Source organism: Aphelocoma coerulescens, chromosome 1 (genome assembly GCF_041296385.1).
Source record: "Aphelocoma coerulescens isolate FSJ_1873_10779 chromosome 1, UR_Acoe_1.0, whole genome shotgun sequence".
NCBI lineage: Eukaryota > Metazoa > Chordata > Aves > Passeriformes > Corvidae > Aphelocoma > Aphelocoma coerulescens.
In genome coordinates, this window is record NC_091013.1 from 26,161,848 (window position 1) to 26,180,662 (window position 18,815).

An 18,815-nucleotide genomic window follows, 5' to 3' on the forward strand; every position below is an offset into this window, starting at 1 on the left:
GGCAGTGTAGAGAAGGGCAGAAAAATGGCTCAGCTTTGCTTGAGCAGTAGCCTGGAAATGGCTGTATCCGAGCATGTGTGTGGCCTCTACCCTGGACTGAAAGAGTGAGGACAGGAGCCTTGGTCCCCTTTTCAGGGGAATGCAGCCAACCTGCACCTCTGAGTGGCTTTCCAGGCTCTGGATCTGAGGAAAATGTTTTCTGCGGCCCCACCTTGGTTACCCAAGCTGAGGAGACAGCAAAGAGTTCAGAAATATCTCCACGATGGTCATGCTCCGAATTGAACCGCTGTTAACTGTTCCCAGCTCACCACGTGAACTTCCTTCCCTTCAGAGATGCTCCATGATATTCACCAAGTAATGTGGGCATTGCACACAGGGACACTTAATGAAGTTAAAACATATATTGTGACATTTGGATGAAAGAAATGACTCGAAGTATTAAAACAAAGAAAACTTTAGAAAACAACTTTCTGCATCGTTTGAAAATTTGCTTTTACTCCAAACACAGGTAAGAAGCAATGTCATTAAAAATATTGGATTGATTAAATAGTACTGTTTGAATAAAAGCGGAATAACTGGTAAAAATATTACAAAATATGAATATTCCACAAGTTCTTTGAAATTGGAACAACTAAACAGAGAAGTATGCTAAAAAGCACTGGGAACAATTTCCAGTTTTGCAATCTGTTTATTTTGAAACTATCACTTTATGTTCATTAGGTTCTTCTGTGGTTTTTTCTTGATAATAAACTAGTTTCCTGAAGACTGATGACAGGCACCCATAATATTATTTTAATATGTTACTGTTCATGTAAATAAACAGAAAATAGTTTTGTGTTAACTTGTCCAGAAGTGCTAATTTTGAGAAAAATTTCTGTTGTTTCATGGATCTTTTATTTATTTTCACCTTTCCATTTCAGTGATGATTTCTTGAAACTGAAATGCAAGTACAGAAACCTATGTCATAGAAGTGTTAGGTCTGTAAATAGGAGCATGAAAATGGAAGGTGCAGAAAATGAATACAAATTATTAGTTGTAACAAAGATGAAAACTGGGGTTTAAACCAATGTTCCTTTCGAGATTGAACAGCAACATTAGCTTGACCACAGTGCACTTTATGCATTAAATTATACATTTTCCAATCTAACCAGTAATAAAAACTGCTGAATATATAAAATGCACCTACATTAAAGGTGACCTGTAAAGAAACAGTCATATGTCCTTTCCCTTCGTATTTATGTAATGTTCTCAAATTGTTCAATTTCTATTTTTTCTACGTGTTTGTTGTATTAGAAATTTGTGCATTCTTTTTGGTAGAATACTTGATGGTGTCCAGAGAACTACGTAACTGTGACAAAACAAAAACCAAAATAAACAAAACCTGCATCGTTTAAGCCATGAACTAGACAATAAGGGACAGCTTATGTGATTGCTGCTGAAGAAGGGAATGGATTTTCATAAGCATAAAATTCTGGTTTTGTTAAAATGAACTTTTTTAGTAAAATATTGAATTTTATAAATAAATTCCAGTTAATTTTTGAGAAAGTATTTGGTTTAGAGCCTTTATTTTATATTAAGTTATACATAGTAATGCACGAGTTATCTGAGACGACGTACGAGATTCCTGCAAACCGGAGCGAGTTCTTCGGTATGAATGGCATGCAAAAACAACAGCTGCGAATAACAAAGGCCTAAATACCTAAAAGGTGTTGTCTCAGGCATTTAGGGGAAAAAGAAAAGGGAATAATGATACGCTTCTATTTCTCTTTCGTGCGCATTTTTTGCCGGCTTCGGCTTATCCCTTCACCTACCACCAAGTAATTTATACTGTTTGCGGGCTTAGCAGGGCTGTGGTGTTTGGGCTTGTCAGCGCACAGGTTTATCTGTTCCTGCCGCACTTTACAAGCGGGGCCGGTCTCACTTGTCCGCGCCGGGCTCCCCGCCGCGCTGCGCTCCAGCGCTGCCGCTCCTCGGCCGCCGGACCAGGCCGGACCGGAGCGGGCGCGGGGCTCGGCGGAGCGGGGTTCGCTTCCAGCACCGCTCGGACCCGCCCCGCGGCACCGGCAGCACTTCTCGCAGCCCGTCCCGCCGCCCGGGCAGGAGGAGGCACGCCGGGCTCCGCCGGACCGGCCCGGCGGGGCAGCGTCCCCTCGCTGCGGGCGCCCGCGGGAGGCGCCGGGGCGGGCGGGGGTCGGCGCCGTCCTGCCGCGGGCACCTCCGCCCCGGAAGGGCGCAGCGGCCGCTCCCTCCCGCCCGGGGCCCGGAGCGGGGCAGGTGAAGGCAGGGCGGAGGAATTACCCACCACCACTCCCTGTCGCTCCCCAACGCTCCCAGCACTCTCCATGTCCTCCCAGTAACATTCATTGTCTCCCCCCAGGGCTCCCAGTTCCCTTCCAGTACTCCTAGTGTCACTTCCTGGCTCGCCCTAGTGCTCCCAGTAACATTCCCTGGCTCCACCCCCATCCCCCCATGGTCCCCATGCCCATGGCGGGGGGATTGGAGCTAGATCTCTTTAAGGTCCCTTCCAACCCAATCCATTCGGTAATTATGAGTACTCCCAGCATCATTCACTGGCTCCCCTTAGTGTTCCCAGTTCACTCCCAGCATCACTCCCTGGCTTCCACTCCATGCTCTCATGCCATCCCAGTTCTTCCAGTATCGCTTCATGGCTACCCTCACTGCTCCCAGTTCCCTCCCACTACTCCCAGTGCCACTCCCTGGCTCTCCACCAGCGCTCCCAGTTCCCTCCTAACCCACCCAATATTACTCTCCGGCTTCTCCCTACGTTTTCACTTCCCTCGCAGCATCATTCCCTCCAGTGCTCCCAGTATAACGCACTGGCTCACCCCAGTGTTCCCAGCCCATTCCCAGGGACGGGCAGGTTTCCCGCTCCCCCCGCCGGGAGCCGGCACCGGCCGCTCCGGGAGTCGCGCGCGTGGGACAGGACGGGGAGCGGGCACGGCCGCCGGCGCGCGCGTGCCCGCCCCGCGTGACGTGCGCGCCGCCGGGGCCGCCCGGCGAGCTCGGAGCGGCGCGGGCCGGGCGGGGGCCGGGCTGGTACCGGGCGAGCCCGCGCGCGCGCGCGCCAGGACCGGGGAAGCGGGGGGGGAACGGCGCGGGGCGGCCGCGGCCCCGCCCGCCGGATAAAGCCCTGGGCGGCGCGCGCGGCGGGCAGAGTGCAGCGGGCGGGAGCCTTTCCTGGCAGTGCGTTCCTTCTCCGCCTGCCCTCGGCCAGAGTGTAGTGGCGGCGGCGGCAGCAGCAGCAGCAGCAGCGACGGGGGACATGCGGGGCCGCGGGGCGCCGCGCCGCAGCGGCGGCGGCGAGCACATGGCATAGCTGGGGGACGGCGGCGAGCGCCGGGCCGGCGTCACAGCGGGTCCGGCGGGGTGAGCGCGGCTCTCTGCATGTGGGAAGAGAGGAGGCGAGCCAGGGAGCCCGGCGGCACCGGCGAGCACCCGGCGGCGCGGTCCTGAGCCGCTCGCCCGCCATGGATTGCAGCCTCCTGCGGACCCTCGTCAGCCGATACGTGAGTACCGCCGGTGCCGCTCGACCCCCGGTGTGGGGGGCACCCCCGCTGTGCCCCGGGCTCGCAGGAAGGGCTCGGTCAGGAGTTGGGCGGTCCCGTGACCGGCTCGGCGGCCGGGGAGCCTCGGGGCCGCCGCGCGTGGCGCCCGGTGCGAGCGGGGATGCAGCAGCGGCGGCACCGGGTGTCGTGCGCTCCCCGCAGCCCGCTCGCCCCACGGGACTGTCCTTCGCTGAACCACAGCGGCTTGACCTAAGTTCAGAGCACTGTAATTTACGGAGTGCTGCGATACGTAGTTAGCAGGGCAGATAAAACCTCCGGCTCTCTAGCTTTTTTTTTTTTTTTCTTCTTTTTTTTTTTTTTTTAAGTACTTTTGGTCTTGGTTTTCTTTTTTCCCTTTCTCCTCGTTATATTGTTTTCAGTCAAGCGACTTTTTGTGGAGTTGTCCAACTTAAGTATACTGGTCGGAACGGTCCCAAGTTTTTGTAGGTGTGCGTAGTAAGATTCACACACACCAGACTTGTGAGTACTCCGGGAAAAGAGGGCTGATGTCGCTTGATGGTGAGCGTATGGAAGCCCACCGGCACCGCCCGAGAGAGCGACTCGGCAGCGCATTAGAGTGGGTCCAAGTAGGCTGAGGTGCGTCAGTGAGTGCGGCTCCAATTCCACGGAACCACTAATAAATGCTCAGGATAATAGTTTAAGTAGATTAGCAGAATGCCTGTAAGTGTGGGGTTGTACAGTACAAGGCACGGGGACCACCAATACCAGGAAATGGCAAATTTCTGCTTTTCGGTATGGAAGTAATTTTTAAAAGATAGGGAGACATAACTGGGATTTTCAAATACAAATAGCTTTTTCTCCTATGCAGGAAGTACTTTTGCCCTGGTCAGAGCACTCAAGTTTTCCCACAGTAAATACACTTCGTTTTGTGTGTCCCAAGAGCTGTGTCTGCCCAATGCAGGCTGAACTCTTGTCTTTTTAAAGTATAAACTAAGAAAAGTAGCAGAGATGAAAAGTTATACTCACTTTTTCTTCCAGTTTACAATAGAATATATGTGGGATGAGTAGGGAGTGGAGAGGTAAGTATTGAAAGCAACTGTGTACATGGACCTTTAGAAAGTAGTCTTAAGGGAAGGAAGAGAATACTCAAAATAATATGTAGCAACAATAACAATGAGGTATAAGAGAAGCCGTGGTCTCCATGGATATAGAGACCAAGTGAGTTGTGCTGAGGTCTGTTTGGAAACAGGTAGGATCACTTTGGGTGTAGAGATCTGTCAGTGCTGATCTAACTGCTGGATTTAGTTTAAGATTTCTTTGTGTGTGCTCACATCTGGAGCCTGTACAAATGGTGTGTTCTTTTTGCACAGGGCAAGCACACCGTTAAATCTCTTCTGCATAACATTGCTGCTAACCCCTTCCAAAGTAGACTTAAGCATCAAATATGAAGGAAATGGGCTTGAGAGCAGCCGCAGTAAATATACATGAGAAGACAGTATGTTGAAAGCAAAGGGCTTGAGCTTTGGAGTTGTGCACTCTCACCACCCTCCTGCACTGCTGATGAGACTAACGCAGCAGTCTAAAAGATGAACGAAACATAACTATATCCCATGTGAAGATGTGTTCTTATTTCCTAGGTCACACTACCTTCTGTATTGTGTGTATGCCAGTAGGCTGTGCCTAGGTAATTGCCTTGGTTGGTCCATGGTGCCTGGTATATTTCCACCTGTGGCTTCTTGCTCTTTTGCATTCGTTCAGTGTCTTAACTTTAAAACCTTTCTTCCGTGGAAAGGTAATTTTGAGGAAAAGATGCTGCAAGTAAATTTTTGTTCATTTCAGTAAGACCATTGAGGTCTGGCAACCATTAAGGTCTGTGGTATGTGGTTTTTCTAGTCTTTTTATTTTTTACATCTCCATGGTTCAACTATTTTTGTACCTCTACAGCAGTGAAAATGAAAAGTACTTGTTTCATTGCTGGGCCTGAAACTGACTGCTCTGCAGGAGTGGCAGATGTACATGTCAGGGGTATCACTCCAGCATCGTTCACCAAAGCTCTGTAGGCACCAGCCAGGCACACAGATGAAGATGTGCTTGCCGCTTTCCAAACTGCTTTTTAATAGGGCGACAAGGCAGTGACTCTTCTGTGGGAGAGCTGGAGTGGATAGATAGTTTCATCTTGTGTTTATTCCAAAATAAGCTCAAGCTTGGGTTTAGTTAAAAGCTATACAAAAGCTTTTCCATGATCAAGGTTTTAGAACTATGAATTTTTGTTCTGCAAGTCTCCTGGACTTGTTCAGCTGCAAGTCCTGTGTAGAGAAGGCTAGTCTCTGGATTATGCTGAGAACCTTGGCTAATGCATTTGGAGATGCTGGGTTATCTGCAAGTTCTTATGGTATGATCTTGGGAAAACAAACACTTGTGATGTGATGGACAAATGGAGACTTCTAATAGGATGGTTTCTGACAGTTCTGTGTCATTTCTTTTCTTTCTCGGTCCCGTTTGTTGTAGGACATAAAGGCGTAAGTTAAATACTGGGGTTTTTTGTGAGTGTGAAGATCCCTCCCATTCCTCTTTCCCTTACTGGACGTTTTCTGTCCTGAAGCAGTGCAAAATCAGTGCACATATTTCCTAGGCCCTGTGGAAGAACAGCAATGACTGGGTGCTGTCAGCTTCTTGGTTAGCATTTTCAAATATTGCTGTTTTACCTGCATTGGGTGTTTTTTATATCTTCAAGGCATTGAAGAGTTTAGTGATGTGGGTTGAATAAAATATATATTCAGCATGCTAGTCACACTGTATTTCATATCTCTTCACCAAGAGATGGTGTAGTCTCTTAGGGGGAATTGTCTCTATCTTACTAAATTTTTAAATTCACATTGTTTTGTTCTGCCTCTTTAGACCATCCTGCAAATTTTGGGGTCTTTTCACTTTACCTCATGCTTCCTGTAACCATTACTTCAGCCAAACACAATTTACAGGACTGATGGTGGAAAATAACTTTTTTTACAGAAAAGGTGTTCGTTTCACTGCAGTACAGCTGACATGAAGTTCAGTTTTCCAAATCCTTTTTGATGTTTCAAGCTGATGTACAGCATTGTAATTTTCTTATTTGTGTCTAATGAGGTTAATCTGTGTATTTTACTTGCTTTAAAATGTGTATGAGCTATATTAGAGGCATCTTTAAGTCACGAAATAGAAACACCCTAATATACTGTTTTGGTTCTCCATGGAATCACAGGAACTGAATAAGTCTTCTGCATAAAGATAAATAAGAAAAATTTTGACACCCAAACTTATTATTTCCCAAATAATGGATGTAATGGCTGTGTGTGGGTAGTATGAACATTACTTGAGGGGACTATACTTTTTGTCACATACTGTATAAAAATATATTCTTTTTTATGGATGTTGCTTTTGTATCAGACAACATGCTTCTCTGTCCTCTTGGATTCCCCAGAGGATATGTGCTACCCCAGGGAAGGCAGCTGCACAGCCAGAGAATACAGAATTAGCATGGGGTATCCTGTAAGTGTCATGCAGAACCTGCTGTGTGCTTGGTAACAAGAGAAACTTGTTAGCTTAATATTAAGCAGTACACTGTTTAAGGAAAAACCAAGCATACAATGGCAATTAAAGCTGCCTCCATACAAAATTAGCTTCTGTTTTATAGTTAAATTATTTGGGACACTGGCTATCATTAGGTGAGCTGTTCTGCCTGTGTTAGTGTAGCTGCTTTAGTTTTCTCTGATCACTTATTTTTTGCTGGTCTTAGGACTTCTGAAGTCTGTCCTCATCACAGTCAAAAGTTGGTTAATATTATTTAAACAAGTTTTGGTGACATCTTTCACAAAATGAACACTTTCCTTAATAAAACATGTGCATATGTCTTTTGTATATTCACAGCAGCTGTTTATGGATTTGGATATTCCTGAATACTGTTAATTTTAATATGTCTGGGCAATCTGGGAAGATGTTGCTCTTCAGCATATGCCTGTTTGGACGCTCAATGCTTGCTAAACATCTTGCAGTCTATGGTGACAGTCTGTTCTGTATTTGTAAGACTGCTGGCCCTCGTCACTAAAAGCTTCTGCCCAGGTTGATGGCTTTGGGTTGTACAGTAAATGCTACTGGGTCAGAGGTCTGTATTACTGAAGAGTTTTGCTTGTATTATGTAGTATATTTAGGGATCTTGATACTCTGCGTCTCCTCTTTAGGGTTCTCCTGTTACTTTAGGATTACAGATCTGGATCTTAAGTATTTGTTACCTGTGTAAATATCTCTAAATGCCTGTAGTAGCAGGTAAGACGTGTTTCCAGAAGGAACAGTGATTTACTACAGCTTTGGTCTCTGGGGAGCTGCTGGCCTATTAGTTGTGCAGGTATTTCTGAAAAATGTCTTTTTTGGGAGGCTGGAATAAATTGAGTTTACAAATGGATGCTCTATTTTTCACTTTCGTAGAAGTGGGTCAGCTTTAATTGTAGTTAGAGAAGACATTTCACTAGCCTAACCAGGAGGTTATGGTAGGGATTTTTAGCAAGTTCTTAACTAAGTTTCATGACAGCCTGTGACTTTCGGTCACTGACTTAAGATGATTTTGTTGCTTTTGATTGGCATTATAATTCTTAAACGGTTTTCTAATTAGATTTCCCAAGTATTTTACTTGTATATATAGTCTTAGTAGACACAAATTAATATTGAACTTGAGTTTATTTTTTATCTAACTTTGATGCATTAAAGGTTGATAACTACTTTGACCTGAAAGTTGGTGAAATTGTGAGCCTTGGTGCTTTATAATTATTTGTGTCTTAAAGGACAGTCCATTTGTCAAGTGTTTCAGATGACCTATTGTTATTAATCTAAATTTAGTTAATTCATTTGAGGGTGTTTGGTTCTTGCTTTTGCTTCTGAATTTATTCAGCCTTCTTTGCGCTCTTGCAGATGAGTATTAAACTGGTGCTGTCTGTGTTTTAGTCAAGGTTCCTGTTAACATAAACAGTTTTCTTCCTAGTCAAGTAAGTCAAAAGCATTGTGTTATGTTTTGTTTAAGTTCAGAGGTATAATTTGATAAAATCTGAAGCTGTTTTAAGCTGTATATAAACACATGTATGACAGACTTTGTCTGCTAGCTGCACTGAGTGTACAAAAGATGCTCTCTATAGGAGCTGTGTATGTATTCATGGGTCCACAATTAGTAACTCGCAGCTCTTAAGGGTTTGTGTCTATTCCTGGTATGTAATCTGTTTTTGTTATCTCTTGTGCAAGTCTGTGTGTCACAATGTTCTTTTGAAACTTGAGATACTTCCCATCTCTTAGCCCTGCTTCACTGCAGGTACCAGTTCTTCCTGCTGTGAAAGGTTCGGCAGAGGGCATCAAACAGCATGAGTAACTTCGGAATTCCTATTTCCCCAAGCACCATTGCTTTGTTATTTGCCTAATTGCCTTTTTCCCTTAATTTTTGGGGGGCTGGGTATCTGTCTGGAGTGCTTCCTGCTGACTTTTCAGCAAATTATTTTAAAAAGGCAAAATTTGAAAGCTTACTTAGAAGTTAATTCTGTTGAATGTGGCTGACAGAATTTGGCACTCTTGCAAATCTAACTCTTCATACTCGTAGTGAGTCTTGTGTTCATTCTGGTTTGTAATGTACTCTTAAAGATACTTCAGTATTATCTGACACTCAAAAACCCCCCAGATACTCTCAATTCCCCCATCAATTATTTATTGCTGAAGGGCAATAAATATGGAGAATTGCATGGGTTCTGTTTTTTCCCTTCCCCCCACTCCATCAATTAGCTAATTTACACAAGAAAAACATCATTTCCTTTTTCTTTTGAGAATAAACAAATGAAAATAGGACATTGCGTATGTAAAACAGTTCACTTACAGGAAGTCACTGTACACATTACATTGCTGGTTGCTATTGACTACAAAATATTGCTCATCTGCACTCATCAAATGCTCTATGATAGTAAAAAACATTGCTTTTGGAGCATCTAAATCATAGAACTGTTTCAGTGACTTAAAATAGATCAAGAAGTTTTAATCTTTTTTTAGCATCAAAAATTCTGAGATGAGAATGGTACAGTTGCTTTTGTCTCTTGATAACATGTTGTTTGATTAAAAAAAGTTTAATATTGTTCCTCTTTTATGCGTTTTCTCTAGCACCACTGAGTATCAGTTCTGCAAGCAGGAAGCCTTTTGAAAATTATTTTGGGGAATTGAAGAGGACAAAGTACAACATAGCACATTTATAGCTTAACATCTCTGATCACCATTTCTCATTGATTTTTTTCTTCTGTCATACAGACAGACAAGAAAAGTGACAAGATGGAATGGATTTTCTAATGAGTCTGCTTTTTAAACCCCCAGCACTTAGAAAACAGTAACTGGGCTGATTAGTAAAGCATTCCACAAATACCATAGCTGGCTACTGTTTGTTGTATTGAGATGGGCATAATAAAACTTAGTCCATCTAACTAGGTTTAAGTGTGACTACAAACCCATTGTGGTTTCTGAGGTGCTCCAGCAGGATTTACTGTGGGATGCCTGCTGCATGTCATGTGCAGGTGTGTCAGGAAGTAGAAGCAAGAGAAAAATGTGTCACAGAGAAGACTGAGCAGATGTTTTAGAACCTGTTATGCAACTGGATTCAACTTCACTGGGCTTTTTTTTGTTGGGCTTTTTTTTGTTGTTGTTTGAGCAAAATAGCCAGCCTCTCCTCCTATAACTCTTTTAGACAGATTATATTTTTTTCCAGAATAATTCTCCTTATTCTAGTGGCTTACAATTACACAGGATAATGTATTATTTTGTATAACTGTTGAGGGACATTTCAGCTGAAGTTCATCCTGAGCTGTGAAGCCAAATGACACTGGAATGCTATTATCTTCTCTGCTATAAATGCCATGGCAACAGCTGCAGGTAGACAAAGCAAACCAGGGATTCTTTTTCTATATCACATGTGCACAAGCTGTTTTTCTTCTCTCTCAGTAATGACTGAGAAGCCTGTGGCATGAACAGATTCTTGAGTAATTATAAAAAGGGTTTTGTTTGGGGTTTTTTTTTCAATTTAACTTTGATTTTAATTTTCAAAGTATTTAGTATTTGCAATATTATATTAAAAAATGCACTCTTTTTAGGAAGAAACTGGCAGCCTAGCTTAAATTGTTCTAGGAGACTGAGGAGATGAGCCAGTGTCTTGGGAGTTTGTTTAGAAGATCACAGAAGACCACGGGCTGATAAATCACCTAGATATCTTTGCGGAGCTAGATGTTAATTTCTCTGTGCATTCATCTTGGGACACGGATGAGAGTATTGTCCACCTTTTCCATAGAGAGAAGTTGTAAGGGTACTTTAATGCTTCCAGGTAACAAAATTGCTGTGTTACAGGAAGAAAACTGGGCGTGAACACAAGCCTATAATGACTGTTTTGGGGTTGTTTTTTTTCTTGTTACCTAAGTGTTCTGCGTTGCTTCTCCTGATACCTCCCATTTCCCTCTTTATTCCTCCATCTGCATACATTTGTATGCATTCATGTGCAGATGAGTGCACGTGTTCTTCCTTAAATTGTGTGCTATTCATTTAGCAATGTTAAAAATTATGCCAAGATTTTCCAGGGATCCAGATGTGTATTGGTATTAAAAAAAGGGGTCTTCATATGAGCTCTTTTCTGGTTACTGAGGTATACTGTGAAAGTGTGTTCTGGTATGTGTCTTATTTACATCATCATACTACAAGCATGGAAGCTTAAGAATTGGGAGATTTCATAGAGACATTTTTCCATTTGTTTTGCTCTTCCCTGTAGACTAGTTTCTCTTTTTGAAATAGGAGAATCTGTTTCCTTCATTAATCATTAAGCTCATCTAGATACAGGGCAGGGTGAGGGGGGAATAGAGTTTCTTTTTCCTGGTGACACTCACTAATCTCTTTGCTTCAGTCAAAAGAGGATTTCATCTAACCTATTTTGAATAGAGGATTAAGGACAATTAGGCTCTTCCTCTACTTCACCATTAAGATGGGATGTTGTGAAATCCTCTGAAAAGAACATCTGCTGATGTGCCATTAAAGTTTTGCAGAATTAATGTTAATAATCAAAATAGTTGTATGCAGAAAGAAAACCTTGTGTATCAAGTACTTGTCTGGAGATAATTGTATGGATGAACTGAGGAGAGGGAAGGAATACTGAACTATTTGTCCAGTAGTTTTTTGTCTCTAATGCTTCTAATTTACACTGTGGACTAGACATGCAGATGAACCAAAATGGATTTCTTGTTATCTGAATTGCATTAGTAACTTACAGTTCATACTTAGCATTTTACGTAGTTCTTCACTTCTTTTCAAAGTCCTTTTAATGAGTTATTTGCACATATTATTGTAACAAAGTATAAACACTATCCGTTATCTGTGCTTGTATAACTATTTTATGCATCTCTTGAGATGAATCTGAATCAGCAGTGGCATTTGATGGCTAATATGACACTACGGATTTGTCAAGAGGTCATTAGAAAATAAAACTGAAAAATGCTACTGTTATTGGAACATATATGATGTGCATAAGACAGTATAAGGATTAATGTGAAGGATAAATGGCTGTGTGTATTTTGGAGAAGTTTGGCTTCCAAATCTATACTGTAAATGATAGAAATGGTTGCCTTCCATGAAGCATGGATAGTACCCTGTGAAGCTACAAAGAAGTTAGTTAAGTGACACTTGCCTCTGAGAAATTGCTCTTGCAGTCTTAATTTCATTACTAGCAGTTGTAGGAAGGTTACTGAAACGCATCGTTTCTTTAGATTTATTTCCTGCACTAGAGAGTTGAATCTAATCCTATTTTTGGGATGGTAATATATCTGAATAAGGGTTGTTGAGAAAAAGCTGAAGTCTATTTACTTGGTCTTATTCTTGAAGTGACTGTGAGTCGAATAAACTGTAATTTCCCAGACTGGCATTATCCACGGTTCCTGAATGAGTGCAGTGTTTGGCTCTGGGATCCCAAAGCTCACTTTAAGGAGAATTGTGTTCTGTTAAAATGTATCTGGTGTCTTTGCCTTTGGCTTGAGCTTGTGGCTATAGTAACAGCGTCACTGGATGAGTTTTGGGAATGTGGAGGAAACATTGTTGGGGAATTCCACATCTACTTATTTAGTGAGTGTTTTTTTCAGAGGGGGAAGACATTATTGAAAATTTAACTGCATGAAAGTTCTTAAAAACCAGGCTGCTGTTTAATCTTGCTATAAAAAGTGCCTGGGTAGAAACACACTTCTATTATGTGAAATATGTATGAAAGAGTTTACTGTAAATGTAGGCTTAAAGCAGTTTATTGAGTGGGTCATAGCTAAAAAAGCAAACTTTTATGCTGATATTGCAGAAGTATAACATAAGTAAGTTCAGGCTAGACATTTTGCTTTGGTTGCGAAGACTCCTTACACTCTAAGCAGATTTTGATAGATTAATGTTAGTCATTTAGTTTAATACTCAACATTTTTTCTGTAAACATAGAATACACTGACATGCTGTTATTTGTTGCTGTGTTGTGTGTCTTACAGAACAGCTGTAAACTCCTTTCTATTAAACTGTGTAGTTCCTTTTTCTTTGATTTTTTAAAATGGAATTACATTAAGAGTAAGCATGATGTTTAAAGTTGCCTTAACCTTTTGTTTTCTAGTCTCCTTACCACCAGTATGAACTTCTGACAGCTTAACTCTGATAAATCATACTTTTTGCTCACCTAGGCTAAGAAAAAAATAATGCCTGAGAAATCTTTTTTTTTAAGCTTAAGTATTACAAACATTATCAAGTTAATTTAATGTTTGAAATTCAGTGTATAGATTTAAAAAATGTCTTATACTTTTTAAAGAATATTTAGTATTTTTATCCTTTTTAACCAGAAATTTTAATCAGGTTTTCAGTTCCTGACTACCTTAAACAAGCAGTTTTCAGGGTTCTAAACAATTCCCCTTATTTTTGACTTTAAGCTCTTTGTATATTGTTGGTACAACAGATACATGGCTAGTTGAGTATATGGTTGGTTGTTAATATCATAGTGGGGAGGATGGGGGCAGGTGGGCTAAAGCTAGGCTAAGAAATTTGTTTAATGACAGTTATTGAGCACAACTACACACCTGTCACCTTCTAAGATTAAAAAAAAAAAAAAGACAGCACAAAACTAACCCACAAGGTTATTGTAACTTCAGCTACAAATGCTGTAGTATTGTTAATCTCCTGAACAGTGTTAACTGACTGCTTGCTATTTACAGTTGTCAAGTGACCAGATGGCCTAATTAGGTAGGAGGTGCCTGTGTACTGGCACCAAGAGGGAAGAAATGAAGAGAAAAATGGGGAAAAAAGCTCTCTCCTTAGCCCAGAAATGCATGATTGCTTTAAGCTGATTCATGAATATGAATATATTGACTTCTGGATGCTGTAAGCTTTTGTCTGACATAAGGAGGTTATGTTATGACTGTAAAGACACAAAAGCAATAGGAAAGCTTCCTGTGCTTTTGTGAAGGAGTGCACAGTGAACACAGGCAGGTATGAAAACATGTTTATAAAGGCAACCTGGATTGTGGTTTTGCATCTCCTGCCTCTTTCAGCCCAGGAGGTCTCAAATTTAAAAGGCTTATCTTTTTTTGTTAAAGGAAGGTTCTTAAGCCTCTGATTTACTTCCTAAGAAGTGGTTACCTTGAGCATTTTTCCTCTATTAGTGATGTTTGCTGTAACTTGTTTAAAGATCTTTTATGGCAGCATATATATAAAATAAGGTTTTTGGAAAATGACTTGGGGCTAGATTTCTGCTGGGCATGTAGAATTAAAATAGCAGTATTCCTTTGCTATTTTAACGCAAACTGTAAGGTATTTTAAGATGAAAATAATAATGCTTTTACGCAGACATTTGCTTTCTTAAATGTTAAAAATGGTGACAAAAGCCAAACAAAGTTTGCTTGAGTTGTGGTAATAGTTGAGTCATTAAGACAACTGCAAATACTTGCAGACCTTTATGGCTAGTGAGACAGTGGCATTGGTTTTTCTTGCTCTCTCCCTCTGCCCGCAGTCAGACCACTTAATTCTGCTTATAATGACTATTTCTTGCTGCAGAATAGCAGCTGCTTGGTTATTTGGCTTGTAGCTGATCTTTGACAGTACTATGATAAAGGTCAAATTCATAGTTATGTCTTGGAGATGTGAAGTGGAAAAGGAGGAATGTGGTCTTTACAGCCCGGTGGACTTGAGCACAGGGAGCTTCCCAAGCCTGGCGCTGGGCAGTTAGGTCGGTAGAGGAGTGAAAGAGCATGTTTGTGGTGCTGCAGGCAGCTGCATCTTGTCACTTCTTCCTTAAACTGATTAAAGGTGTGATCTGGACTTCCTTCAGTTTCCTGTAGTATGTAGAAAAGACCAAAGCAGAAGTGTTAAGTGCTTATCTCCTGTAGTCTTGCAAGAGCTGTCAGAAGGGACTCTGGCTGTACAGACAGGTTTGTGCTTTCTTTTCCACTTGGGATGTGCTGTTGGCTTGTTCATAGAGACATCTGTTTCACTTTGCTGAGTGACAAGCCACTGGGCAGTGACTGTATGTGGGTGCATTCCTAGAGAGGCAGCTCTGTTCCTCTGGGTTGGAAGCTGAAATGGGTGAAGCAGTAGCAAGTTTTGCTGCCAAGTGCCAGAGTTCTAGGTAGTGCTTCTAACTGGAATGAAGTGACATCCCAGAGTGCTGACTGATGAGTCAGGCACTGATTTGGCAAGATGCTGACATCCATGGAACACTGCCTTGTTTTGTGAGTAGCATCTGGCATCAGAAAAGAAGTAATTGGGAGAGGGGTGGGAGTTAACAGTTCGTGTAAATGTCAAGAAGCTTGATGATTTATAGAATGAGGAGAAGTATGTGGGGGACTACATACTGGAGGGAATGTTACTTTAAAATAAGCCAACCAGAAAATAACTCACCCTTTTTCTCCCCAAACTAACTCTCTGATGTGAATGCTCTTGCAGCACTTGTGTCATATGGCTTGACCTTCCTTAAGTTTCTAAGTGCAGTCAAAACATAATGATGTGTGGGGGAAATGGAACAGTCCTTAAATGCCTAATGCTTTCTCCTGTGTTTATGAGAACATGTTTATAGAAGTAAGGAGGCCACTGCAGCAGTATTTCAAGACTGTGAAAGTCTATAGCACAGGCAGCTGTGGGAGACCGGTATCTTTGGTTTAATGTAAAGACCAGTGTCAAATGCTTAAAAATCAAGGTTTTCTTTGCATGAAGACAAGGTGTGCACAATCTATTTCACTAATAATATTTGAAATTAATTAATTCTGAAAATAATTACTTAAACTCAGCATTTCTAAAGCAAGCAACAAAAAATATTTGTTAGTATCAGACTAGTCTACATAAAAAGTGACAAGATGATCTGGAGAGATCCCTTCTACCTGCATTGCTCTAATTCTAAAATAAGAACTAGTGACTTCTGCTTAATTTAAAGGAGAGAATACTCTTGCCTCTTTTGCAGCCGTCTTGGTTTTCATCTCTGAGCCTATGGTAATAATAAGACATCCTAAAGTTTAAAACAGGCTCTGTGGATAAAGCTGCATAACACTTTAAGTGATAACCCAGAGACTCCACAGCAGTAATCAGACTGTGCAGTGCGTTTGTTTATTCATGCTTTAAGATTGCTACAACAGAGGTTCACAACAACTTCCCTGTGTTCATCTGCTCAGTAAAAACTACTGTGGGTGGAACTGAGGTTTTCATAGCTGTGCACCTGATCAGGCTAAAATATTTCTTCTGATGCCTGTTCTTCTAGTTAAAGAAAAATTATTGCAGTCAGTCAGCCTATACATGGTTATTATAATCATTCCCTACTCTGTTTAACTCATGTGCCTATTCCAAAACCTTTTTTCATCAAAAAAAAGATTTTTCTCAAAGTAGTGAGTAATTTGTTAAGCTGTCTGATTCACGTTCCTTAATTCAGATGTTCACAATATCTAAGGAAGTCCTAGCCTGCAAAAGGATGGTAGTGAGTAGCTAGGTGAAGAGGGAGCTGGGGGCGGGAAACTTTTTGGGAGCTACATGCCTATAACTTAATTTGGAAGTTGCTGTTGTGTAAGAGTGACCTGAGAGGCTGGAAAAGAAAAGCTACTAGACTTTAATTAGTAACAAATAGTGTGAAAATGCTTGTGCCCTTGAGACTTAAGCTGGCCTGTCTCAGCTTTCACTACAAGATCGTTGTCACCATGGAGCACTGATGGGTGCATGTGCTCTGAAGAGTTACTTCGGACCTCCATTTAGGTGCTGAAACTACATGTGTTTAGTTTGGGGAGTGTGGGAATGGCAAAAAGAAGACAGACAATAGACAGACAATATAGACATTATAAACAGAGTTACTTATTCAATGCCATTAATAAAGAAAAAATACTGGATCATGGTAATGGGCATGTAACAGTAAGCTGTTCTTGAAGGACTTCTTACTGGGTTAAGAGCTGACGAGTTTTGGAAAGGATCTCAGGCCTTAAGTTGAGGAAAAGGTGGAAAAGGGTATTTGACTGTTAGGAAGGAAAATGTGAAAGTAAAACCTCGATCTCAGTGTAGTTGACTTAGGTTTTCTTAAAATAATTTGGGGCACATTAATGCAATGGGATTCTATGTCTGTTTTAAAATATCAAAGAGAGAAGAATGGTGAAAAAATATTCCATAGAAGAGTGGGAGTCATTGGCTGAAAGAGAAACTTGAGTACTTGGTATCATGTGCTTGAAGTCACGTGTTGTAATGTGTCCTCCTGTGGTTTCTGAGCTGATGGCTGAGGGAGAGCAGGCTATAAATACTTCTCTGTTCTCCCCTTATGTGGTCAGTTGAAGCTTGATGGAACTTTTATGTAGAAGTTGACCACTAAATTGGCATATTAAACCAGCTTTCCTGCTTCTGATTTGAGTTTACTCTTAAAAAACAAGGCAAAGTGAATCTACCTGCTTCTGCTTAAGTGTTTTAAATTGGGATGCACTCTTAAGAGGCATGTTCTAAAAGAGGCTCTGAAAGTTTTGGTAGATGATTCCAGGAGGAAGATTTTTCTTCCTCTTTGCAGTAGACTTCTGAAGAATTAATGATACTCCTTTGGAAAGGCTGAGCCCAGTAAAATCCATTTACATAAAACAATCTTTGCTAAAAATGTTTATTTTTGTTAGCAAATGTGTTAAAGCATCTGTTCTTATTTTGCACTGTTCATGGATGTTTCCATTAGCCTTTAAAATACTGGAGACATTCCTGAAAAGACTTACTTCTGAACCTGAGCTCAGAATAGATACCAGAAAGTATACAACCCTTGCTCTGGAGGGCATCTAACAGCCTCGCTTGGCTTGCTACAGCTCTGTTTGTCCAGCTTTTGCTTCCTCTGCAGGTGGTTCAGGATGCTCTGTTTCTCCTTGCACTATGTCAGAATAATGAACTGATCTTTAAGTCCAGATGCATCCTATTCCAGTGTCTCAATTTCCCTTTAGCACTGCCTCAGGTAATTTTACTATGGTTCCCATCTCTTCTGTAAAGGCTTTCTTAAAGGTCTTTTTCTGCTCAGGTTTCCTGGTTCATTGTTCCACAGTTACTATCCTCCTTGAGCCCAAATTGTGCCAGGAGGGCCTCTCTGCAGTTCTTTGCCCTAGCTTGTCTATCTTCTTGGATGCATCCCTATTGAGAAGTTACAGGAAATGACATTGTGAACTCCAGATGAGTTCTCCTGGCCTAACAAACATTGCCTCCCTCATTCCCACAGTCTGCTCCGGGTCATCTGATCCCCAGCTGACCAGATCAGCTGTTGCTGTGTGGAGGCCTTAAACAGGAAGGATAAATTGACCTTTACTTTCTTTGAAGATCCCACTGCTTTGGGTGTTTGGAAAACTACAGCCAACAAAGCCTGCTTTTGTTATCTCCCTCTAACTGAGCTGAAGTGTATGACTGAAAGGATTATGCCACACTAGGTTACTAAATATATTTTTGCATTACACTAAAAAAACTAACTTTTAGATTAAAAAGAAGAACACAATGATAGCTATCTCCAGTAATGATAGGAATACCTTCTCTTAGTGGACATCAGTGCCAGAACTTTATTTTAGTACCTTCGAAGTCATTAGTACAGAAAACAGTGCTGCAGCTGTCTTGGCAGGCTGTGCTAGGAAGAAGTGCAGTTCCTAATTTAGTGTGTATCTGATTGATGCATTTGAAAATGGCAATTCAGCCTGGCATCAAAAGAGGATTGAAGGCTGGTACTGAGCACAGTAGTGTTTAGCTTATGGTAGCTCAGGGCTACTTCATTCTGTACAC

The 18,815-nt window shown here is 41.7% G+C and overlaps 1 protein-coding gene across 4 annotated transcripts in view; it reads left to right on the forward strand.

The window, feature by feature from the left end:
* The first annotated feature begins 3,135 nt into the window (after window positions 1–3,135).
* Window positions 3,136–18,815, forward strand: part of ATP11A (ATPase phospholipid transporting 11A) — a 121,402-nt gene continuing 105,722 nt past the window's right edge. For 3 of the 4 annotated variants that reach the window (XM_069004267.1, XM_069004284.1, XM_069004277.1), the window contains exon 1: window positions 3,136–3,527. In XM_069004267.1, the coding sequence (XP_068860368.1) occupies window positions 3,489–3,527 (39 nt within the window). In that variant the 5' untranslated portion in view covers window positions 3,136–3,488. The remainder of the gene's footprint in view (window positions 3,528–18,815) is intronic. The other variant, XM_069004257.1, reaches the window with a different exon arrangement.